Below are 26,139 nucleotides of genomic sequence, written 5' to 3'. Positions count from 1 at the left end.
TTAAGAACTTTCTCGTCAACCCCACATGACAGCACTGGGTCAATCACTAAGCACTGTCCCAATGAAAGAAAGTGGAGGGGTGGAGGAATCACAAGCTCCTCTATCACCAAAAATTCAGGTATGGTCTTTGCTAGTGGCTACTAAATAGCTAGGTTGGGGGGGGGGGGGGGGGGGTTTGGATGAAGGAAAGTTGAGAATGTGCCAAGAAGAGAGGCATTTAAAGCTGAACTCCAGGCAAACTGCTAAATAAACAGATGAAAAAAGACAAACAAACCATGAAGGAGAGGTTTAACCTGGGGGGGGGGGGGGGGATTTGAATTCCTGTCCATCCAGTACTATGATTTACACAGCACAGCCCTATCTGGCAGGGCAGAAGACCAGAGTTATCTTTGCTGCAGTTAAAGCTGATCTTCAGCTTTTAGTGAAGTTTAGAAACTTTGGATCAAGCTGGTCGAAACAAACTATTTATAAAAGACATGCAGTGCCTTTCTGTGGTGTATGAACTGTATGTAGTCTCAACTACATAAAGCACTGTGTTCCGGCACTGGGATGTAAACTTCCTGTCCCACTCCCGAATCAAAAAACTTAGTTGGGCTAAGTGTTACCCCAGCCATTCATAGTGCTTTGTAATTTCTGATAGAAGAAAAAGATTCCCAAAGAGGAGGGCGGATGACATCGTGAACTCCACCTCAACCAGTCAGATGAAGCTTTGTCTTCATTCAGAGAATACCAAGTTTCCTATGAATGGCTTAGCAGTTCTCAGCCAGACTCAGTTTTATTCCAGGAATGGGACAGGAAGTTCGAATCCCACTCCCGAGACACAGCGCTGTATACTGAATGGAGCTGAGACTACATACATTTCATACAGCGCTGAGAGCGGCTGCGTGTCTTAGTGAAGGAAATTGTTTGGACTAGCTTGGTTCAAACAAACTATTTAAATTTCACTAAAAGCTGAAGATCAGCTTTAACACTTACAGGTCTTGTCCTCCCCCCTAGCCTGTGACTGGACAGTGAAAGTAGAAGCAGTACACAGACGAGCTCACCTGTCATCCTTCTCTCCACTCCTATCAGCACATAAGCTTTGCAGTAGAACTGACTGGTTGAAGATATTTTTTTTTACACACCGATTGCTTTTACACCCATACAGGCTGTAAAAGCAATCATTTCTCCTTCTCTCTGGCTGCATTCTTGCAGCCATTGAGAACTACTGTGTGAGCTGTGATTGGTCACAGCTTGTCACATGGTACAAGGCTTAAAAGGCTGTTGTGAATAGCCTTGTACCATGTGACCTCTGTGATCATTCACAGATTTCACAAGTAGTAAGCATGATGTCAGAAGTGATATCTTGCTTACTACTCTGCATGTGATCACTGATTGGCCAATCAGTGATCACATGATCGGGACCTTGCCCAGAGGTCCTGTACGCCGATCGGTGTTCCACTGTGTCTGGAGGACACAGCGAGCATCGGATCATGCTGCTGTGCGCTCCCAGGAAGCGCGCACAAGCAGGGAGGCTGTTTATATACGGCCACCCGCCCCTGCACTGCTCCCGCCCAGCCGTTTATATACATGGGCCGGACGGGAAGTGGTTAAAGAAATGCATGTTATGCAGCCAATGTTATCCTACAGTGGATATAAAACGTTTACACACCCATGTAAAAAATATCAGGTTTCTGTGATGTAAAAAAACAAAAAAAAAAACCCACAAAAATAATTTCAGAACTTTTTCCACTTTTAATGTGCCCTAAAAACTCAGCAACACAATTGAAAAACAAACTGGGTAGGGGAGGAGAGTGAGTAAACATAAGAAAAAACTAAAATAATGTGGTTGTAGAAATGTGCACACCCTCTTATAACTGGGGATGTTGCTGTGTTCAGAGTTAAGCAATCACACCTGCCATCATTTAAAGTGCCTCTGATTAACCCCAAATAAAGTTCAGCTGTTCTAGTAGGTCTTTCCTGACATTTTCTTAGTCGCATCCTACAGCAAAAGCCATGGTCCGCAGAGAGCTTCCAAAGCATCAAAGGGATCTCATTGTTAAAAGGTATCAGTCAGGAGAAGGGTACAAAATAATTTCCAAGGCATTAGGTATACCATGGAGCACAGCGAAGACAGTCATCGTCAAGAACAGAAAATATGGCACAACAGTGACATTACCAACAACTGAACGTCCCTCCAAAATTCATGAAAAGACGAGAAGAAAACTGAGTAATCACCGGCCAGGACCAGGTGATTGACAGCTGCGGCCGTGAATGTCATTGCGGCTCTCGTGCGCCCCCACCCGGAAATGCAAAAACACATATATACACACGTGATTTGTGCACACGTGATTTGTGCACACGTGATTTGTGCACACGTGCCGCCCTGTAGCAGTATTTCTGCTATAGGGCCGTCGAGAAGCTGTTAAAAAAAAAAAAATAATGCAGGTAAAGAAAAATGTGTATTTACCATTTTTGTTTTCAGAGCCTGCAAAGCATTGCACCATGCAGAACTCCTGCATGTATCTGTGAGTTCATACCTCGTATGGACAAGCAGATACACTCTGACAGAAAGGATTAATGAACTGCTACAGCTCTCCACAGTGCCGTGGTAATTCATTGGGAACATACAGGCTGATAGCCGTAATGGCTGCCGGAACTGTAGTTTTCCCATTCGAATACTGTGAATGAGTGACGCGGCTGTGCGGATGAAACCCCACATGACCACTTTTTTTTTTTTTTTATTATTATTTAATTGAGACAGCTAGAAAGGGGGGGGGGGGGAGATCCCCTGCAAGCTGTCAAAACCAGGAATCAGGGGGAGCAGGGGCCGGTCCTTTTGTAACATGTTGAACATGGGTGTAAAAAGTAACATGTTACAAAATGTGAACGTATCCCTTAAGCTAGTGTGCATGGAACCTCAGACTTCAAGCAGAAAGAATTCTTGAAAGCTAGCCTAGTTGTGAGGAATAGGTGATCTTTCTAATAGAAAAGTGGGTTTAAACTGACTTTATATTGTTGCCATCATTAGTTCTAAATATCTGAAATTCATGCAAAATCAGAAATGCTCACCTGGGGCGGACTTTCCCATTTTCGTAAAAAGTCTTCTTTGGCTTTAGCTAGAAACTCTTTCACTAAAAAAAAAACAAAAAAACACACATTAGACACAATGTTGCTCTGGAATACAACTTGCATCCTAAGCAAGAGAGTTGAAAAGGAGAACCGTGTATTGCCCATAGCATTCAGATTTTCCTTTTCAAGCCATCATAAAGGTAAAATATGACTGAATGCCAAGAGTTTTCCTTCAGGCACATTTTTACATGCACGTCAGTCTTCTCTTCCTAACATGTAACAAATAGAACTTTAGCTAAGACAGAATAACTTTTAGGGTAACAAAAAGATCTAATTTAAAACATGCACACAGCTCTATTTCAACAATTCCAAGATCTGTCTCTTTAACTGAACCAACCAGCATGTGTGTCCAGAATCATAAAAAAAAAAAAAGAAAAAAAAAGCAGGTTCTTTTAATTAGAAGTAGCACTGCAGGTCCTCACAACTTTCTCTCCAGCAAGTACAGTGACCAGCTCTGTATCCCAAATCTCATTAGTAAATCAGTCAGAGGCAGCAGTGTCCTAGATGATCTCACACGCCAGATGTATACAGTATCTCCCCAAAGTGAGTATACCCCTCACATTTTTGGAAATAATTTATTATATATCTTTACATTGTAGCAAAGTGCCATTTCTTCAGTGTTGTCACATGCAAAGTAGTGAGTGTACAGCTTGCATAACAGTGTAAATTTGCTGCCCCCTCAAAATAACTCAATACACAACCATTAATGTCTACACCACTAGCAACAAAAGTGAGTCCACCCGAAAGCGATGTCCAAATTGGGCCCACAGTGTCAATATTTTGTGTGGCGACCATTATTTTCCATGACTGCCTTAACCCTCTTGGGCATGGAATTCACCAGAGCTTCAGGTTGCCACTGAAGTCGTCTTCCACTCCTCCATGACATCACGGAGCTGGTGGATGTTATAGACCTTGTGCTCCTCCACCTTCCGTTTGAGGATGTCCCACAGATGCTCAATAGGGTTTAGGTCTGGAGACATGCTTGGCCAGTCCAGCACCTTTACCCTCAGCTTCTTTAACAAGGCATTGGTTGTCTTGGAGGAGTGTTTGGGGTTGTTGGAATACTGCCCTGTGGCCCAGTCTCCGAAGGGAGGGAATCATGCTCTGCTTCAGTATGTCACAGTACATGTTGGCATTCATGTTTCCCTCAATGAACTGTAGCTCCCCAGTACCGGCAGCACTCATGCAGCCCCAGACCATGACACTCCCACCACCATGCTTGACTGTAGGCAAGACACACTTGTCTTTGTATACCTCACCTGGTTGCTGCCACACACGCTTGACACCATCTGAACCAAATCAGTTGATCTTGGTGTCATCAGACCACAGGCCATGGTTCCAGTAATCCATGTCCTCAGTCTGCTTATCTTCAGCAAACTGTTTTCAGGCTTTCTTGTGCATCATCTTTAGAAGAGGCTTCCTTCTGGGATGACAGCCATGCAGACCAATTTGATGCAGTGTGCGGCGTATGGTCTGAGCACTGACAGGCTGACCCCCCCACCAGTTCAATCTCTGCAGCAATGCTGGCAGCACTCATATGTCTATTTATCAAAGACAACCTCTGGATATGACGCTGAGCACGTGCACTCAACTTCTTTGATCAACCATGGCGAGGCCTGTTCTGAGTGGAACCTGTCCTATTAAACCGCTATATGGTTTTGGCCACCGTGCTGCAGCTCAGTTTCAGGGTCTTGGCAATCTCTTATAGCCTAGGCCATCTTTATGTAGAGCAATTCTTTTTTTCAGATCCTCAGAGTTCTTTGCCATGAGGTGCCATGTTGAACTTCCAGTGACCAGTATGAGAGAGTGAAAGCGATATCACCAAATTTAACAAACCTGCTCCCCATTTACACCTGAGACCTTGTAACACTAATGAGTCACATGACGCTGGGGGAGGGAAAATGGCTAATTGGGCCCAATTTGGACATTTTCACTTAGGGGTGGACTCACTTTTGTTGCCAGCGGTTTAGACATTATTAGCTGTGTGTTGAGTTATTTTGAGGGGACAGCAAATTTACATGTTATACAAGCTGTACACTCACTACGTCACATTGTAGCAAAGTGTCACATGAAAAGATAGAATAAAATTTACAAAAATGTAAGGGTTGGACTCACTTCTGCGAGGTACTTCAGCTATGAGACTACAATCTATTTTTGTTTTACAGTCAAACTTATGACAACAGGCTTCCGTTACGTGTGGGCAGAACAAAAAGCCAAGACTGGCCCTAATTGACATTTTGCACTGAGCTGTGCAAATGGGGACAATTTGACTCTTTCAGTTCTGTGTATAAATTTTTGTTTCAGCAACTCTAAGCAGGAGAAATTTGAATACATACAAAGTTAAGCCCCTGTGGCAGATACCCATTAAAATTTGTTTCTAAGACAACTGGAAGCCAGTGGAAGTCTTACTGTGTCTGCCCCAACCGCTGCTTGTCAAAAAAGCAAAGAATAGAACACTATTTATGGGGGTGGAACGGTTTGTGCCTCATGTTTATACCTGCACAGTAATGACAAGCTGAGGAGCGGCCATACACAGCTTCTGATTTCTTGTAATACTTTCATGTTTTCCCCCTTCTTAGAGCCATGGTGACGTCTAAAACCATTAAAGCGGAGCTCCACCCAAAGAACGGGGGGGGGGGGGAGGAGTTTTGCTCCAACGTCTCGTCCCATGCTCCCACGTTAAGGATTGGCAGGAGTTTCACAGGTACCCGCTCCGACTGCCTAGGCGATCAGAAGTGGAAGTTCTCCTCCCTCGCTCCCCTGAAATGTGTTGGCTACTTGATTAGGTGTTGTGGAAAAAAATATATTTTTGAACCGAATCAAGCTTTGTGCCGATCTCATCCTTCTAATGTTCTACAGAATACTCCCAGGGCCACTTGGGGATACCCTGGTTTAGAGACACCGGTCTTGAATTTTTTTTTTTCTCCTAATTTCTATATACTCTGGGATCCAGCTCTCCACCACACAAATCTACTACTTTCTAGCTCGATACCTGAAACTGCTCCTGTAGACTAAAAAAATCTAGACAACACCATCTCTAGAGAAGGGTGGGGGCATATTCCTCTTCTAAGGTATGTTTGTGTAACCTGAGATTCTGCTATTCAAGTCTGTAGTAAAGGATCTACTAGAAAACCTGGCCTACCAGACCCAGTCATCACCTGAGGCTTGAAAGGATCAATATGCATTATATGCAATACTCCTCTTTACGGACATAAAAAATTGACATTCAAAATTGTATTTTTTAGCCCTCTGTAACTACGGAAAACCTGAAGTCAATAAAGCAAGTAATTTGGAAACAACAGCAGGAATCTCTAGGTGCTTGTATGAAGCTTCAAATTTCTTCCAGAGTGTGCCGAGTGCCCTAAAAATAGTCAGTGCTGATTATACAAATATCCACATGAGCTGAAAATGCAATGATCTGGTCCAACCCTTTCTGCACCTCATTAATGGTCAGTGAACTGCCCAACACAGTGATAGACCAAGGGCTTGTTCACATTAGCGGTCTGGGGGGGTTTGCACAGGGATTTAAAAACCACACGTTTTACTGCCCTTCAACAGCTCCCTCTTTAGCTGAAAAAATGATACTCACCTGTTGTGTTTGACAGGCACTTATCCCTAGTAAAAACAATGAGAAAATCGGATGAAAAAAATGTATTTGGAGTGATCGTCCAAAAATCTATCCGTTAGTACACAGCTTTCGGGAGCCGATCACGACCATTCATGTGAAAAAATCTGAACAGAATAGCACAAACCTTTTCTTGTAAGATTAGCAGAACAAGCTATTTTCGTGTAATTAGTGCAGTATTAAAAAAATACAAAAGACCAAATCCACGAATTCTCAGAAACAAAATAATACATTACATCACTCCCAAACTTGTATTCTATCTTAAACAGAATTTTTGTACCTTTATCATTGCATTGACTGCAGCCGCACATGACCAGGGTTGCACAGCAGTCACATGTAATGCACACAATTGCAACATTGTAGTGCGATATTTAGTGGGCTAAAACCGGTGCATCCATACCACCTGTCAAACGCCTCTGGAAAGCAATCCAAGCGTGCTTTTCAGAGGGGCATCAATCCTTGCCACCAATGTATTTGTCTTGCATAACACCCCAGGATTTGGAGTGACAAAACAAAGCTGAAGCATCTCCTTCTGCAATAAATGACTAGTTAGCAACATAAAGACCATGATAGTCTTTCCATGGTGGAGCAGAACAAGAACAGCCTCTTCCTATTCACCGATTAGTCTAGGGCAGTGTTTCTCAACTCCAGTCCTCATGGACCCCCAACAGGTCATGTTTTCAGGATTTCCCTCAGATGAAACAGCTGTGGTAATTACTAAGGCAGTGAAACTGATCAAATCACCTGTGCAAAATAATGGAAATCCTGAAAACATGACCTGTTGGGGGTCCATGAGGACTGGAGTTGAGAAACACTGGTCTAAGGGAAGTTTTCTCTTAACATTGGATGGACAAGGAAAAAAAACATTTTTGAACAGCCGTAAATGCCTAACAGCCCTATATATCTACCATTGAAAGCAATCACTCTCTTAAGCAGGCCATAAATGGTTGGGAACTCTTTTTGGATCAGCCAGAAGGCTGATCGACAAACTGAATGGATTCCCCCATCCATAGATTCAAGGTGGGAATCCTCCCCACTGTCATTGTAATCTGACAACAGGCATTCTCCCGACACCAGAATACACTGGTCAGTCAAGTCAATTTTCCAACAAGGCCGGTCGTGAGCAGTCGCTCCTTAGCTCCACTGCCAAACGGGAAGGACCAACTATGGATCAAAATTTGGCTGGTCCCTGCTGAACTGACCAAATTTTGATCCATCTATTGTCAATTTAATGGTTTTGGCTATAAAAACATCTAGGTATTAATTTGATAGTAGTGGTGTTTAGATGAAGGAAGAAGACAGAAATCAAAGCAGGTCAGGTTCCCCTGAGGAAGTCATGTGCTCTAAAAACGCAACGTGTTGGGAGGAGTTGGTGATGTCACACTGCAAAACTAGAAGTGTATGGTTGAAAATGTTGTAGCTGGTTTACATTGTATTATGCCTGGATGCTGATGTGCACCAATAATAGTGCATATAAAAAGTTGAGTATAAAGGTTTTTTTCAATAAAAAATATTGTTTGGAAAAAAGGAGAGCACTATATACCCTCTTAAATTTTGAGTATTTCACAAACTGCCATCAAAGAATCACGGAAGATGGAGACAGATTGAGTGTGGGCTCCAGAAATGCATTACAACCGTGGCATAGGAGATCCCACTTAAAGAGAAAGCGCATGAGACCTACTACTGGGTTTAGATACAAGGTGAGAGCATACGTATGATGGTGCAGGGATATATACATGTGGTAAAAGAATAGTTGGGAGAATTAGAAACGCAGTGCAGAGTTGGAAGGTATATGGCACTGTTGTAAAACAGACACAGCATCATTAATATATATGTTTGCAAAAATATATGGACACTTTGGAAATTTTCATAAATTGTATTTTTTTATTTTTTTTTTTTAAATATATGAGTATTATATGAAATTTATTGGTACACTAAATCTGTATTGCGCGACATGGTTTCTGATATATTTATGCAGGTTCGGCCAGGTTATGCTAACAGATAACGATCATCTCAGAGGTCTGATGGAGATTCGACAACACATCTGTTCAGACATCTTGGGAGATGGAAGCTCCATGTTATCTTGCTTCACATACATCACATTCATATCAAGAGCTCCCACACAAGAACAGCCCTGTATAAATTATTAACCGACACTTGCAGCTCTTCATACAGTAAAAGCTTTTTTTTCAGTCGGTGCAAGATTAAATAAAGCAGCATTTTTCCACACAACACAGAGAGAAAAGGTACAGGAAACACTTCAGTGGTGAACTGAAAATATGGTCATGCGAAAAATACCAAGTCTTTGTAAAGCCTGTGTACAATCTGCAAAGATCACAGAGTACCTGTTGCTGTCAAAATCAGAAAAAACAAAACAAAACAAAAAAAAGAAGTACAACTGTGGAACGAGGTTTAACTTGCTAAAAAGTAGCCTTTTAAGAATGTGATCGATCAGTTTCATGAAAGTATGTGTGAACTCTCACCTTGTAAAACAATCAATTCGGTTTAAAATAGACATTAAAAGTCAAAAAATATATTTGTGTACAGGGGTGTGGAAATTTTTGACAAAAACTACTTGTCCAGGGACTAAAGCGGTGCGCCAATCTACTTGTCCCTCGTGACAATCTAATTGGCCAGATAAAAATTTTTTTTTTTAACCAAAACCGTATTTAAATCAGAGGTGATTTTAGGACGATTTTAAAAACAAAAAGGGGTTTTATGGCAACTTAACCACTTCCCGACCGGCCGTTGCATATAAACGGCCGGATGGTGGCACTGCAGGGTCGGGTGGCCGTTTATAAACGGCCTCCCCGCACCCTGCTTGTGCGCGCTCCCTGGGAGCAGCACCGCGATCCGGTGCCCACGGTGTCCTCCGGAACCACAGTGAAACAACGATCGTCGGACGGGACCTCTGTACGAGGTCCTGATCATGTGATCACTGATTGGCCAATCAGTGATCACATGCAAAGTAGTAAGCAAGATGTCATGTGTGACATCATTGCTTACTACGTGTGAAATCTGTGAATGATCACAAAGGTCACATGGTACAAGCCTATTCACAACAGGCTTGTACCATGTGACAAGCTGTGACCAATCACAGCTCACTCAGTACTTCTCAATGAGTGCAAGAATGCACACAGAGAGAAAGAGAAATGATTGCTTTTACATCCTATATGGGTGTAAAAGCAATGTGTAAAAGTTAAAAAAAAAAAAATCATCACCCCCCACAAGTAGTACAGTGTCACCATGGTGACACTGTACTGCTAGGGTAACAGTATGTAAAAAAAAAAATAAAACAAAAAATATAAAAAAATAAAAAATGTAAAAAAAAAGTTTAAAAATTATCATTTTTGGTTATAAACTAATTTGGATTTTTTTTTTTACTAAAAAGATAACGGAATACATTTTGGCAAAGATTTATGATGAAATATTATTTATTTGCAAAATTTTATAAAAAACACTTTTTTCAAAATTTTGGGACTTTTTCATTTACATAGCAAAAAAAATAAAATACAAATCCCAGCGGTGAATAAATACCACCAAAATAAAGCTTTATCTGTCTCAAAAAAATGGTAAAAAAATAATTTGGGTACAGTGTTGCATGACCGCGCAATTGTCATGCAAAGTGTGATAGCGCTGAAAGCTGAAAATTGCCCTGGTCAGGAAGGGGGTAAAAGTGTTCGGTCTGGAAGTGGTTAAACGTGTAACATTTTTAACATTGTGCTGTTTATTTCCTCCTCCCCTCGCTGCCTGTCTCCAGCACCACATCCGGGGACTAGCAGGGAGGAGAGAGACCTTGCAGTGTAATGAGCACTGACTGGCTGCTCCTCAGGAAAGGGGCGTGTCGGGCTTATTCTTTAGCCCTTTCACTGCCAGAGCTGTTTTTGCATTTTTTGTACAAGATTAAAAAAATCATTTAGGCCTGAAGCTTACATAAAACCCCCTAACATTATATATTTTCTGAAATCCGAGACCCTAGAGAATAAAAGTGGTAATTTCAATTTTTTATGTCACACGATATTACTGCAAAATTTCAGTAAAAAGTTAATTTTAGGGCACAAAAAAAAAAAAAAAAAAAAAGCAAAATTACTCAATGCAACCTCATCTTTAATATTTTTTAAAAAAATAGGGTAAATGGATATCCAACATATCAAACCTTAAATGTGTGTGCATTTGTGAAATGGCGACGAATTTCAGTACCCTAAATTTTCTATAGGTGATGCTTTTAAAGCCCCTTATAGGTCATCAGCTTTGTGTTATGGCTAGAATTACTGCTCTCATCCTGGCGTGCGTGGCGATATGCAACATGTGTATTGCAATCGACGTTTACATGTGTAGGCGCCCCAGCGTGTGCTTTTATGTTTGCACATTTCAGTTGCACTCCCCCCAAAGCCCCCCACCCCTGAACGGGCCATCTCCCATTATTGCACTGTACATACACAGCACATAGTTGAAATCTGATTTACCCAAACTTTTTCTGTTCATCAGCTATCCTTAGGTCCCATTCAAACTTAGTGATTCTGCTCTTGAATCAAAATCACAGATTCTGCCGTGATTCCAAACGACACTGCAATTGTGGCAAAAGGCACCACACAAAGCTGCTTCTTTTGGGCACAGATTTGCACAATGCATTTTGCTGCTTGATTATGTTGCACAACAATCGTGGCAGAATTGCACTGAGTTTGAGGTGCCATTAGGAACAAATGGCACCCAAACACGCTTGGTGTGTTTTACCACAACTGCACTGTGATTTTAAATCGCGGACAGAATTGCAGCAAATCAAAATCGCACTGCAACTTTTGTGAAGTGTGAATAGGGCCTTATTGTTAGTGATTTTTATGTGTGGCCCAAGACCATTCCTCTTCTTCCAGGAGAGTCAAAAGGTTGGACACCCCTTCCAGTAAAAATAAGAAAGTGTCACAAACCTTAGATTGTACGCCCCTTGAGGGTTAGGGACTGATGGTAATGTATAATATATATGTAAAGTGCTGTGTAAATTGATGGCGCTATATAAGTACCTGAAATAAATAAATAAGAACTATATTAAAATTGTCAGACGTATCTGTACCAACAATGAAAATTGTTCAAACCCAAAAAAACCCCATGAACCTAAAAAGGTCAGCAATGGAAGCCTGCATATTTCTCAAAAGGTTTTCTTCAAGTCATAATTAAAGAGGTATTAAATATTAAAAAAATGTTTTTATTATTTTGCAGCTTACCAACCAATCATTTTTTTTAAGGCTTTTTCCCCCCCTGTTTCCACCTGGTGATCTTGCCAGTAACACACCTCCTGTATTAGAGTGCCTACAATATGGTTAAAGGAGCAACACAAACACCATTGGACTGCATCCTTGTCAGTCTTGGGGGAGGGAGTGTTAGATGAACTAGCAGATTTAGATACACTAACACATTTTGGTCAAACTTTTTAAGCAGTTATAGCAACAAGTTTGTTCCTTTTGAGATAAAAGGTTTTAAAACCTGACCATTGTAAACACCACTGTCTGTGTTAAGTGGTTTGTCAACTTTCTAACTCCTACATCTGCAGGACAGCTTGTTCTGTTGAAAAAAAACAAAAACAGACGTGCTGTCAGGATCACCAAGAGAAAATAAAATGAAGCATAGAAAAAAGGAAACGAATGCAGTCATCACATCCAAGAATTGGTAAGCTGCAATATAATAAAATGCTTTTGAGTTTAATACCACTTCAAGCATCTCCATTCCTCCCATGTCTGACATAAGAAATTTACAGAAAAATGAAGATATGACATAGGAAAGACGTCCTAAATTGGACATCATTGGCCAGATTCCCACCTAGGCTAGAGAGTGGTAGCTTCCTGAACAGTATTTTGATATTTCAGGTAAAGATGTTCTTTAAATTTGGTTCAGCCACAAATCAACGGCTTGCATCCACTGTATATGGACAGGAGGCAAGCCCTAACACCTTGCCAGAAGCAGGGCTGTGAAGTCGGAGTCGTGGAGTCGGAGGAAATTTTGGGAACCTGGAGTTGGAGTCGGCAAACAATGCTCCGACTCCGATTAAATTTAGATTGGAATTAAAAAAAAAAGCAAGTTTAAATGTCCCAATTCACAAAAAGTTATAATTAATGACTTCTCTACTGTAAGAATAAAGACCAATGAATGCAGTGCCTCACGTAACCGCAAAACGAACACGTTAAGTAACCGTGAAGAAGAATGCTTTTCATGTGCTTCACTATATGGCACGCAACGCACAATTAGGAGCGGCAATACTTATACTTTCCATAGTGTTTTACAGATTTTGTTTTTGGTTCATATAGATAAGCTTTGTTTTTGTTCTAAAACAACCAAATAATGTGGTTTGTATTTTTGGACGGGTAAAGTTCCTGTTCCTGATGTTTATGCCTGCTGCTACTATCCAGCCACTTGATTAATTAATATAAAAAAAAATTAATAAAACTGTTGTTTTCATTGTGTTTGTCTTTTGCTTAAACTGTTCAATACAGTAGACTGTTGGCTTCCCAGCCAGTAGTCCTGTGGTAAAGACATGTATGTTGCCTTTCTTTCCTTCAAGGAATGTATAAAATACATTCGCATATTAATACAGAGGAGTCGGAAGTACAAAAAACTGAGGAGTCGGAACATTTATCTACTGACTCCACAGCCCTGGCCAGAAGACAGTGACCACTTTACAGAAGGAAAAAGTTCTGACAACACTGACAGCCTTTAAAATCTCAGGTGATTAGCATTCTTGCCTTGCATAAGCACAAGATTCAGATGTCACTAGAGACCATCTAAATGGAGTTTTTATGTTCTCTTCCAAATGGACTGAGTGTGCGTCTCCAACTTTGGAGGGACCTTAGATTGTTCGCAAGAGACTGATGTACATGGTCTTGTAATCTGTAAAGCACTGCAGAATTTATTATTGCTATTAAAAAGTAATTAAATAAATGCTATAGCACAAAGGGACATTCAAGGCAGATTTTTAATTTAAAGTCATCTGGACATAAACAGAAAAATTACGTAGCAAAATACTTTTGTGGATCTTCTAATGGAAGTGGACAATTTCCAATTTCACTTGTGGACAGTTGCCTGATTCAGGTGTGTCAGGATTCAGTGACTGCAGGCCATTCTCATGATCACTCTAGGGCAAGGATCTCCAAACTTTCTAAACCATCAGACTTTAGGGGGGCTGGACTTCGGCCATAGGGAGTAGTAACCGTACCGACACAAGTTTGCAAAAACAATGCCACATCTTTGGTGTCAGTGGATGAAAATAGTGCACCAAGGGTTGGATAAAAAGTGCCGTGTTTGCCCCCTGGGCTGCAATTTGGAGACCACTGCTCTGGGGGGGGAGGGGGGGGGCAGGAGGGTTGGACAAATTAGAGTCTTAATGCTATTGCCTTGTGATGGGTGGTGCAGGGCACATCTCTAGGATTGATTACCAATTCTATTCCCTCCATTCCAATACACATGAACATTTGGTCAACCCTGGGTGAAATTGTGTTTGCACAACCATCTATCAGAGGTCTGTGGGAACATGGAAACATTGGGCTCACCATTAGAGTCGTGCAGCCAACTCTTGACTAGAGAATCGGACTGGTTGCTTCCACTGAAGGGTTTTGAGCCAGTTAAGCCTCATTGACAGATCCCCTTTAACAAACCAAGAATGTCAAAATTGTTGAGGAATCAGGTTTCTTAAAATATACATTCCAAAATGGAAGGGGGGAGTGACACCACCACTTCAATAATATATGGGACAGCAGCATTTTGAACTGAATCACCATACCTTGTCCCACCATCTCCCACCAAACATGGATGATCACATCTACAAGAATCAGGGCAGCCAAACACGCCCAACAGTCAAGGGTTGTAAGAATGAAGCTTAATTTAATAGGCAAGCCAATATGTTTGCAGGATTTTTATAATCGGAGAGGCATTTTTAAAACAACTCATTACACTAAAAGCTCATGCAATCGTCTGTCCAATCACACGATAAGCCATCTCTACGGCTTTAATCTTCTGGGCGCCTCTCCACTTTTACATAACAGAGTAGAGAAAGAAATATTTATTCTGGGCTTATCTTTAACAAGAAAAAACAAAAACACACAACACCAACAATACTGCAAAAGCCATATACTGTACAATGCACAATGAACAGTTAAATGTATTAGTTTAAAAGCAACTCCAGCCAAAAATAAAAATGGGATTGCCAGCACAGGGAGGCATGGAACATCTGTGCATCCTAGTGTGGAAAAACACAGCTCTCGCAAGGGTGCACAGTACAGTACAGCCATGTGAACTTTGCCTTAAAAGAGAAGTGTGGACTCTCCCCCCCCCCCCCAATTGATACTTACCTAGGTGGATGCAGCATCTGTCCCCCGCCAGCTCCAAGTGCGACCACTGATTGCTGAGTTCTCACAGCTGCTCTGAGCAGAGAGCAGTGACTGTCAGTCACCGCTCTGTGCTCAGCCGCCAATTTTTGTTTTTTTAAACGATATATTAGAACATGGTGGTTGCATGACCAAAGTGGTTGATAAATCAGATAGCCTTCAGCAGTTGCCTATAGAAGGGTCATACAACCAGACCACAGAGTTAATCGTAATATACAACTGGATACGATCCATAAAAAAAAAAAAAAAATCACTTTATTGTAAGAAAAAAAAAAAAAAATGAATATGAAAAAGTAGAGGGAATAGCAAAACAAAAACACGCTTCCTAGTGACAATGAGCACCGGCCATAAGGTCCTTAGCGGGGGACATGCATACATTGAGGAATAAATGGAACGGTTTAGAACCAACTACTGAGATGCGGGGGGAGACATGAGGGGGAAAAGTCGCTCAATCCCATAAGGAAAAGGAAAAAGTAGGACACAAGCAAGAAAAGGAAAGGGAGCGAGAGGGAAGAGAGTAGAGAAAAGGAGGGGTAGAGAGTGCGCATGCGCCGCCAGCGGGACGGACATGGAAAGCTAGAGCTCTGTGTCCGCGTCGGATAACAAGGAAGTCTGCCCACGGATCCCATTATGTAATGAAGTCAAGGATCCTGAGGGTCGTTACCTCCTGTTAACAGGGCAACTCCTAGATGTGGACGTTACCATAGCTACATATTATGCCCCGAATCAAGGTCCCTTACCATTCCTTTCCCACCTATCATCGGTTATAGACCACCATGCACGAGGTACTTTGTTTGTCTGCGGAGACTCAAATTGCACTTTATATCCCTTTCTTGACAAATCTCCCCAACCTTCCCCCTCCCTACCCCCAAGCAAACCTTCCAAGCCGTGTTACAACTTCACTCCATGATAGATACCTGGAGGGAACTTAATCCAACTAAGCGTCAATACACTTTTTATTCACACCCTCATAAGTCCTTCTCCAGGATAGATCACATTTTCATAACCGCCGGCTCCTCCTCCTGGCTTCTGAAATACTTCCAATTCCCTGGTCAGACCATAGCGCCGTATTCACTTCCATGGCCTCCCTAGCCCCATCCCCTTCTGACCCCTCCTGGATCATTGACAATTTACTAGCAAATCCAACTCACAGCCTAGAAATTGAGGCTGCTCTAAAAGATTATTTTTAAACCAAACACCCAATATTTCTCCTCTCCTCCTCTGGGAAGCACATAAACCGGTCCTACGGGATTCTGCATTAGTACAGCGTCCTATTTAAATAAAGCGAAATGACAAAGTCGCCTCTCCCTCGAGCGAACATACAACCAATCCCATCAAGCCTTCCAAGCAACCCCTACACCAGCCAACCATGAAGCTCTTGAGTGAGCTCAATTAGCTCTTGATCTATTTCTCACGGACCACGCAGAGCTCTCACTTTCGTAGATCCCGAAACAAATACTATACAAAAGCAAATAAACCCAGTACCTTTCTAGCTCTTTTGCTTCGTAGGCTCGATCAGACAACATTCGAATACGCACCTCTTCTGGCAACCTCACTAGTAATCTGGAACGCATCCTACAAACTTTTCACGACTCTACTCTCACTCCACACCCTTCGACCCCACCCAGGCCAATGCTCTCCTGGCCCCCATCTCCTTCCCGGCACTCCCTGAGCACCAATTAGCAGCTTTAGAACAACCCATCGCCCCAACCGAAACCTTAAGTGCAATTAAAAATCTAAAGCTTCGTAAACACCCAGGACCAGAAGGTTTTTCCGCCACGTATTACAAAAAATTTGCCCATCTTCTAACGCCCATCCTTACCAGTGCTTTTAATGCCATACCTTTAACTCAGAATCAGTACAAGCTACCATCTCAATGATCCCAAAACCTAATTCGGATGATACGCAATGGTCCATTTACAGGCCGATCTCCCTCCTCAATATTGAAATTAAACTACTTGCCAAAATTTTTTCCACGCGTCTTAATATGTGTATATGTTCCTTAATCCATAATGATCAGGTGGGATTCATTCCAACTTGACAGGCCGGAGATAACGTCAGGCGCGCAACTCTTCTGGCGCATATTGCTAAATCCCGTAACATTCCTACCTGTTGCCTGTCCATGGACATCAGAAAGGCATTTGATACAGTTTCATGGCCATATCTACGCTACATTCTGAGCCACTGGGGCTTTGGACCACATTTTTTACCCTGGGTTTTCTTATTATATCGAGAGCCATTGGCCAGAATTAGATACCTAGGACATAGGTCTGCTCACTTTCCAATCTCCCAGGGCACAAGGCAAGGTTGCCCTCTTTCCCCCTTACTCTTTGCTTTGGGCATAGAACCGCTTGCCCTCCTAATCAGAGCTAATCCGGATGTCCGAGGGCTTGAAATAGGTGGCTCTCACCATAACTTATGCCTCTTTGCGGATGACGTTCTGCTTTTTCTCACTTCTCCCTTGACTTCCTCACGTCCCCTCCTCCGGCTTCTCGAGAGGTTTGGATCACTCTCTGGCCTTATAATAAACCCTCACAAATCCACAGCACTTAATATTTCCCTCCCCCCTATGGAGCTGGCACACTTGAAGCAGATACTTCCATTTTCTTGGTCTCGGAATCATATTCCTTTCCTGGGAATCAAACTGACCCCCAATATATCAGATCTTTATGCAGCTAACTATACTCCTATGCGAACACATCTCACCGCTCTTATGACTAAGTGGTCCTCCTTACCACTCGCATGGCTTGGCAGAATAGCAGTCATAAAGATGTCAATACTTCCAAAAATTGTATATCTATTCAGAGTTCTCCCAATCCCTGTACCTCCCCACTATCTCTGCGTTTTACAGCGTCGCATTTCATCTTATGTATGGGGCACTATCCGCCCCCGCGTACCCCGCTCCACACTCAACGGAGGTCTTGGTCTTCCCAATATCGGTAAATATTATCAGGCAGCACTTGGCTCAGTTGCCAAAATACCATGCGACCCATGAAATACCTCAGTGGGTTGTTCTTGAATCTATAGAATGTGACCACCTTTCCATGGCTAACTTACTTTGGCTTAGACCAAGTGACCGCCGCTCGATAAACCCCATCACATCTCACTTATTATCATTATGGGACAAATTTAAGACTTGCTACCTTCTCCAATCATTACATAACCCCTTACTCTCACATCTCAAGAATCCAGCTTTTCCCCCGGCTTGGTCGTCGCCACTCTCATTCAAATTATGGACCTCTGCTAACCTACTCCGCACTCATCACTTCCTACAGAGGAACAAATTCAAATCCTTCACTTCACTACAGGAGGCGTATAGCCTCCCAGCCTCCAAAATATTCAGATATTTACAACTACAACACTTTTACGGCCCCTACACTAAAATACCCAACCAAACACCATGTCTCCCTTCGAACGAGCTTGCTATAAAGATCCTCATAGGCGCGGCCTCATTTCATGCCTATACTCCCTCATTGCAACTTCGGCCTCCGCATCCTCCCCTTCATATACCCACAAATGGGAAACAGATTTGAATAGGCAATTAGATCAATCTGACTGGGACCACATATGGGCCAATACAAAATCATCTTCACAGAATGTTGTAGCCTTGGAAACCAACTATAAAAGTTCTGACCCGTTGGTACATGGTTCATGCAAGAATCGCAAAATATACCCCTAACTACTCCCCCAACTGCTTCAGAGGCTGTGTAGACCCGGAAACATACTATCACATCTGGTGGGATTGTCCGGTAGCCAAAACTTTTTGGACGGATGTCTTCACTATGATATCCAGACTTAGTGCAAATGCGCTCCAACCCACCCAGACAACAGCTCTTCTCAATCTGCGCCCTCCCAATGTAACTTTGTCACAATTCAAACTCATCATGCAAGTTACCACAGCAGCCAAGCAGGTCATAGCAAAATCTTCGAAAACCCCCACCTTAAGCATTGCTGCTGTTAAAACTAGAGTAACGCAAGCTATGTTACATGCAAAGGTTGAAGCCACAATTCTTGATACAATCCCTAAATACTTGAATGTCTGGACTCCTTGGGTCGAGAGTTTCCTTCCGTAAAATTTTGACGAATCCCTCCTTCTTCCCTGATATTCAAATTAAATATTTTTTGCACAGTACTGGTACCACCTCTAACCGGTCTCACAAATTACTTATATTCCTTCTCACTAGTCATGGAGTCATCCCTGCCCCCCCCCCCCTCTTCCTTGGTCTCCCTCGGTCTCTCCCTAACTCCTCACATAGCTCTGTAGTGTCTTTATCCCCATTGAACAAATTCTTTTTGGCATATTATTACCTCTTGCTAAAATATCTTCTGTATACCTAGAGCCATAAGCTTTGTTGCATTGTTTGTTTGCCGCTTTCTCTCCCCCTCTGTTTAAAGACATTTCTACTGTGTATATTTTCCCCTATATTTCACAGCCAATACAATGTCTAATGCCAACTGTCAATGTCTTTACCCCTTTGTTTCAAAACCAATAAAATGTTTGAACAAGAGAAAAGGAGGGGTAGAAAGAGTTCATCACTGACTCGTCTTGCCCCTCAAAAACGTATGGAAGGGAGCATTGCTATGCTGAATAAAGATGGGTCAACTGTGTAGTGAAACGGGAGATTGGTTGGTAGAATAACCAAGGTTGCCAAATCAAGGGGAACCTGTTCTATATAGGTCTTCCAATACCCTGTTAGTTTTTGATTGATAAAGAAGCCTTGAATTCTGGACTTAACTTCCTCAAATTGGAGAGAAGGGACTTCCAAGTATAAGTTATACTTTGTTTTGTCATCATGAAAAAGAAAGCAATGTGCAAGTTTTGCAAGGGACATCGCTAAGCAGCTTATGAAGTGCTTCACTTGAATTCTTCCTAAGGTCGATATGTGTGATGGAAGTAAATCATATTGTAGACTCTGGTCCACAGTCGATGGGTTACTGGGCAGGTACACCGTATGTGAAGCATATTTCCATCTGCCTTAAACCTTGGAGGCAACGAGGGTTATAACCCGGCAAATACTTCACCATTTGTGCAGGAGTAAAATACCACTTGGAGAAGACCTTATATGTATTTTCTAGCATCAGTACGCTACGGGAGCACTTGCTTGCCATATCGGTACCTAATCATAAATGGAGAAATTTTCTTAAAAGCTACATCAACATTGAGAATGTTGTGAAGCGATGTGTTATCGACCAATGAAAGGCTCCTTTCTCCGACTCTCCAGGGGGGAATAATGGGCAGCCAAATAGCTGGAGAAGAGGTAAATGAGGGGACAGTAAGCCTGCAGAATATTTGGAAGAGTCTCACATTTGTAGAGTGTGTTCCCACAAGGGTAAGTCTTTACCTGAAAAGAGTTGAATAAGTGGTGTGATCTGAGCTGCTGGTGAACGTTAGGGAATTCAAGGCCTCCTCGAAGTCATGGATGATAAAGTAGATATCAAGACAGACGAGGCCCATACAAATTTCAGGATTTGGCGTTGTAATATTCACAGAATGAGATGGGATACGAATAAGAAAGTACCTTGAAAGGGTAGAGTTGTTGCAGTAGGTAGGACATTTTAATCGCATGCATTCAACCAAACCAAGATAATAATATGGTATGCCATGAGGACAGTAATTTATTTAGATGTTGGAGAAGCGGCGGAATATTGGCTCAGTAGAGAAAGTCATAGACTACATATACAGTTTCCGAGAAAACCATAAACGTGGTCATGTCGACCACACTTATGCTTCTCAGACAACTTTTCCCGGAAACTGTATATGCCACCATAACCTCTGATACTGTACCTTGTGACACGGAAAATAAATTGGCAACTTCAGTCACAGAGGCATCAGCTAAGCGGCACCAACAATTTGCTCTCTTTGAAGCTCAGTAAGCTCTGACATGACTATTACTAGAATCGCGCACAGGGAGCTAGCTAGGCATTTCATCACAGCAAAATTGTTACATCACTTCCAACACAAAGCAAACGTTCACACCTGATAATTCTGTAGGGTTTACATTTTTTTGTCTAATCTCGGTTTGTGAACCAGGCTAAAAAAAAAAAAACAAAAAAAAAAAATCAGCTTATCAGGGTGCAAGATGATAAGCGTCCTAACAGATGCAGTCAATGTTGGGTGTTCAGGCAGACGGAGTTGCCTTCGGCCAGAATATAATAGCCGGAAGTGGAGATTCCACCATCATGGATGAAGAATTCAACATATTTCTCTTGATCAGCCCCATGTGTATGGCTACCCTGTGGAAAGAAACCATGAAGCCATCACAGTACATCCCCTGATAAGTCATTATCAGGGGGAGTACACTGACCTCTATGCTACTCTATATGTTAGGTAATAACCTGAAATCAGTTACTTGTACAAATTAATAGTATATTAGTAGTATACATTCGATTAACATGAAACATTTTTTAGATGCTAGACCCAACTTAACCACTTCAAGTCCGGACACTTTCACCCCCTTCCTGTCCAGGCCAATTTTCAGCTTTCAAAGCTATCACACTTTGAATGGCAATTGCGCGGTCATGCCACTCTGTACCCATATGACATTTTTAGCATTTTTTTGAGACAGATAAAGCTTTATTTTGGTCGTATTTATTTACCACTGGAATTTTTATTTTTTTTGCTATATAAATGGAAAAGCCAAAAATTTTGAAAAAAGTGTTTCTTATAAAATTTTGCAAATAAATATTTCATCATAAATCTTGGCCAAAATGTATTCAGCCATCTTTTTAGTAAAAAAAAAATAAATAAAATAACCCAAAACTGTAATTTAAAAAAAAAAATGTTTTGCATTTTTATTTATTTTTTTTACATACTGTCACCCTAGCAGTACAGTGTCACCATGGTGACACTGTACTACTTGTGGGGGGGTTGATGAAGATATTTTTTTTTACACACCGATTGCTTTTACACCCATAAAGGCTGTAAAAGCAATCATTTCTCTGGCCAATCAGTGATCACATGATCGTGACCTCACACAGAGGTCCCATACGACGATCGGTGTTCCACTGTGTCTGGTGGACACAGCGGGCACCAGGGAGTGCGCACAGTCCAAAACGGCGGGCGCCGTTTATGAACGGTAACGCGCCCCTGGACTGCCACCGTCTGGCCATTTAAATACAGCGGCCGGACGGCAAGTGGTTAAAGGGGTTTCAGATAAAATAAAAAATACATTTTCCGTATTCAAAAGCAAAAGCCCCCATCCATCCATGTCTCCATGCTTTATTTTGTTGAGAAATAAATTTGAAAAACAACCCCCTAGCATTTCTGGCCGTGGCGATCTTAAGTAAGGTCAGATGATTAATGTAGCGCACAGACAGGAGGGTGTGCTTAGCTAAGAAAACTCCTCCCCTCCTGAATACTCCTGGGGTGTGTGACTAATTTGCTTAGGCCCAGAAACCAGGAAGTAAATGAAGAAATGGATTTAAAAAAAAAAAAAAAAAAAAAAAAAAAAAAAGGGTTCAAGACAAGAAAATAGAATATACCTTCCCATCTACCTAGCTAGCAGCATAAGGAATTGAAATTAGGCAATGTTGACTGAGAATGAAGTTCCACTTTAAAAGCTTTGGGGAATATGTTCTATGTGCATATAAATGAATGAAGAATTGTATGAGTTTCTCCTGGAGAAAACTGGCAAGACTGTGGAACATGGCAGCAATGTATAAATTAACTATTAATTATTTATGACCTCAGTGCTTCAAGGCTACAGTACAACCTGCTTAGCCTTTGTGATGATCAAATTGACCAATTGTAAACCACATTTGCCAACAATATTGGCAAACAGCACCCCCTTCCCCCCACCTGAGTGAAATCTACACAGGTATCAAACAGCGGGACAGATTTCTGTTGGCTGGAAACCACGTGTTTATGAATGCAGTTATTGTACAACAGATTCCACTTTCACAATGCGGAAGTTGTCAGATCTGTACATCTGAATGTAGATACTATCTATACTCTGCTTTCATATAGCAGCTGTAAAGATGTTGCAGGAACTTTCATAGAACAAGTTTCTCTTAGATTAGAAAAATGGACACGTGTTCTTAAAGTAGAACTATAGGCAACATTTTATTTCAGTTTGGATAGAGTAAGGGAGGATTATAACCCCTGTCAGTTTTTTCCTGTCATGTGTCCCATTGGGGAGACTTCCCTTCACTTCCCGTGCCATTGCCAAAAGTGAGAGGAAATCCCTGCAAAATAAGGGAATACCTTGGGGCCCTCCAGGTCACCAGAACTAGTGTCACCATCAGGGTGGATAAAAATCAATGATTTAAAAAAAAAAAACAAAAAAAAAAAAACAAAATTGGATTTTTTTTATTTAAATCGGATTTTTTTTAATAAAATGCTTTTTGAGGAAAATATATTACCAACTAAAGGTTATTCCATCATGAAATAAAGATTAGTTTTTTAATTATGTAGAATAAGGCTGTATATGTTTATTTTTTTTGGTAAATAAATTCCATGAATCCATTCACAATGTCATGCTCTTCCAGAGGTTTTTGTAAGATTATTGGGCAGTTTCTCTGCCTACAAGATACTATCACAGATGCTCGGTTTACTTTTGCAGTTCTCAAAACTGAATTTGACTCAGCGGAGATCACATGCCTCTTCTTCACAGCAAAAATGTTATAACATGATCAGAGTTAAGAAAAAGACCTTCATCCTAACTTCTACAAACCTATGAATACAGAATCAACCCCTTCAGTGCTAAGTTTCAAGAAGTTCAGTGAATAGAATAGAAACAATATTTTTCTGATTGTTTGGAGTGGAATAGATCTGCACAAGAAGAAAGTGAAACTAAGTGTGAGGAGGGAGGGGCTGACAGTCTAAGTTTCTTAAAATATATATATTTTGTTTAGCCAAATTAGTTAACAAACATGGATGTTTAAGCAAATAAAATATGCTGGAATGTTATTGTTTCAGTTGAATAAATCTATTTAAATTGTTATTAAGGTAATGATTATTTTTCTCCTTCCTAAGTACAACAGAAAAGTTGTCCAAATATGAATGATTAACCTATTAAACTGGGGATAAAAAAACTAATATGAAAAGTTGTTGTTCTAAAAATCTTCATCTACTTGTATATTACAGTTATACCAGCAAGAATTAGTCTTTATGTAGAAAACTAGAATTTAAATCAAGCCTTACTGACTAGTGATTTAAAACGTGATTTAAATCAGTTTGATTTCAATCAAATCCACCCTGGTCACCATTGGAAGATTTCTCCCTGAATGTGCGACAGGTCGAGTTGCGACCTGTCGCACATACAATTGGACCTCGCATTACGACCTCGCTGTTCAAGTAAAAATAGTTTATTTGCAGTTGTACTGTACCACCAATTTAAGGTAACTGTAAAAATTGTTTATATACAGTATTTTTGGGTGTGCTTTTTTTATACTTTATATTGTATATTTGTGTCAAAGGTGTACAAGACTCACTTTGTCGGACTTACAAATGAATCTGACTTACGAACGTTCTTCCGCAATGGAACTCATTTGTAAGTCGGGACTTACTGTACTTGTTTTAAACATTTTTTTACATTTCTTTGGTTACTTACTGGTTTCTTGCTCAGGCAAATGATTATTTTAACAGACCATCAAAAGGTGTGCGGTCAGAGCCTAGTGTAAAAATCCACATTGTGGCATCATCCCAAAAGGTTATACATAGAAAACGGGGGTGGGGGTGGGGTGCAGGGTGGTTTAGATAATCTTTTTTCTTGCCCCCTCTACTATCCCCTAGATCATCTTTGCCAATCTCTTGATATTTGTATGTACAAAATCTCTTTATGATGTTGTATATTTTGTGCTCTCTGGATTCTGAGGAAGCAAATTTAGTGAAAAGGTGTACATTTTACACTATTATAATATTGGAGAATTGCATGATACTGCTGATTCTGATGTGTTTTTATGGGTGATGATTCTCTTAATTGGACGAGTTAATATATAGTTTTATATATATTTGTTGTTTATGTCTCCCATTGTTAGGCATATGAAAAGTCCCCCTTTTTTTAAACAGGATATCTAGTAATAGGTGTGGTGACCAACATTCTCCTTTTCTTTAGGCAAATGTCATGCATCCCAGGAGTCTATTGGAGGGAAGGAGGGGCTTTGTGAGCTAAGCACACCCTCCTGCTTGAGCTAAGGACTGATGGATCCCAGATTCCAGAAGTGAATTTATCTGCCTTTACTTAAGACGGTCACGGACAGAAATGCTACAGGAGTGTTTTTCAATGTGATTTATATGATAGTGTTTTTGGTGTGTGCTGCTCACATGCAGTGTAGTTCTGCTTTAGGCATGTGAGCCATGCCAGACTGAAATACTATTAACTATATTAAAAAAAAAAATAAATAAAAAAAAATAAATATATATATATATATATATATATATATATATATATATATATATATATATATATATATATATATATATATATATATATATATACACACACATACACACACATACACACATACATACACACACACACACACACATATATATATATACACACACACACATATACATATACACACACATATACATATATATATATATATATACACACATACACATATATACACACACACACATACATATACACACACACACACACACACACATATATATATATATACACATATATATACACACATGCATACATACATATATATATATATATATATACACACACACACACATACATACATGTACACACACAAAGTTTTTTTTTTTTTAATCATAGCAAATGCCATCTCTATCTGAAAATGCTAGCTGCCTGGCTGCAAGGTTCACACTAGCTTTGTTAGCAGGCATTAGGAGTTTGGGAAGCATTTTTAACGCTCCTCAAACGGCTATGAAAATACTACACATAGCAGCACACAGAGCTGTTCACACTGAAGCCTTGGCGTCGTGGCAAAATTGACACCTCGGGGTTTATTTACTAAAGCTGGAGAGTCCAAAATCAGACTCCCTTCTGCATAGAAACCAATCAGCTTCCAGGTTTCATTGCCAAAGCTTCATTGAACAAGCTGAGGTTAGAA

The 26,139-nt window shown here is 40.9% G+C and overlaps 1 protein-coding gene across 3 annotated transcripts in view; it reads right to left on the bottom strand.

The window, feature by feature from the left end:
- Positions 1-26,139, bottom strand: part of PRKACB (protein kinase cAMP-activated catalytic subunit beta) — a 139,188-nt gene that overhangs the window by 51,725 nt on the left and 61,324 nt on the right. For all 3 annotated transcript variants that reach the window (XM_089684392.1, XM_089684391.1, XM_089684393.1), the window contains exon 2: positions 3,052-3,113. In XM_089684392.1, the coding sequence (XP_089540518.1) occupies positions 3,052-3,113 (62 nt within the window). The remainder of the gene's footprint in view (positions 1-3,051; positions 3,114-26,139) is intronic.

The sequence above is a fragment of the Staurois parvus genome, unplaced genomic scaffold (assembly GCF_062004578.1).
Source record: "Staurois parvus isolate SC_StPar_1 unplaced genomic scaffold, SC_StPar_1.0 ptg000347l, whole genome shotgun sequence".
Lineage (NCBI taxonomy): Eukaryota > Metazoa > Chordata > Amphibia > Anura > Ranidae > Staurois > Staurois parvus.
This window is presented reverse-complemented; position numbering and strand designations above follow the sequence as displayed.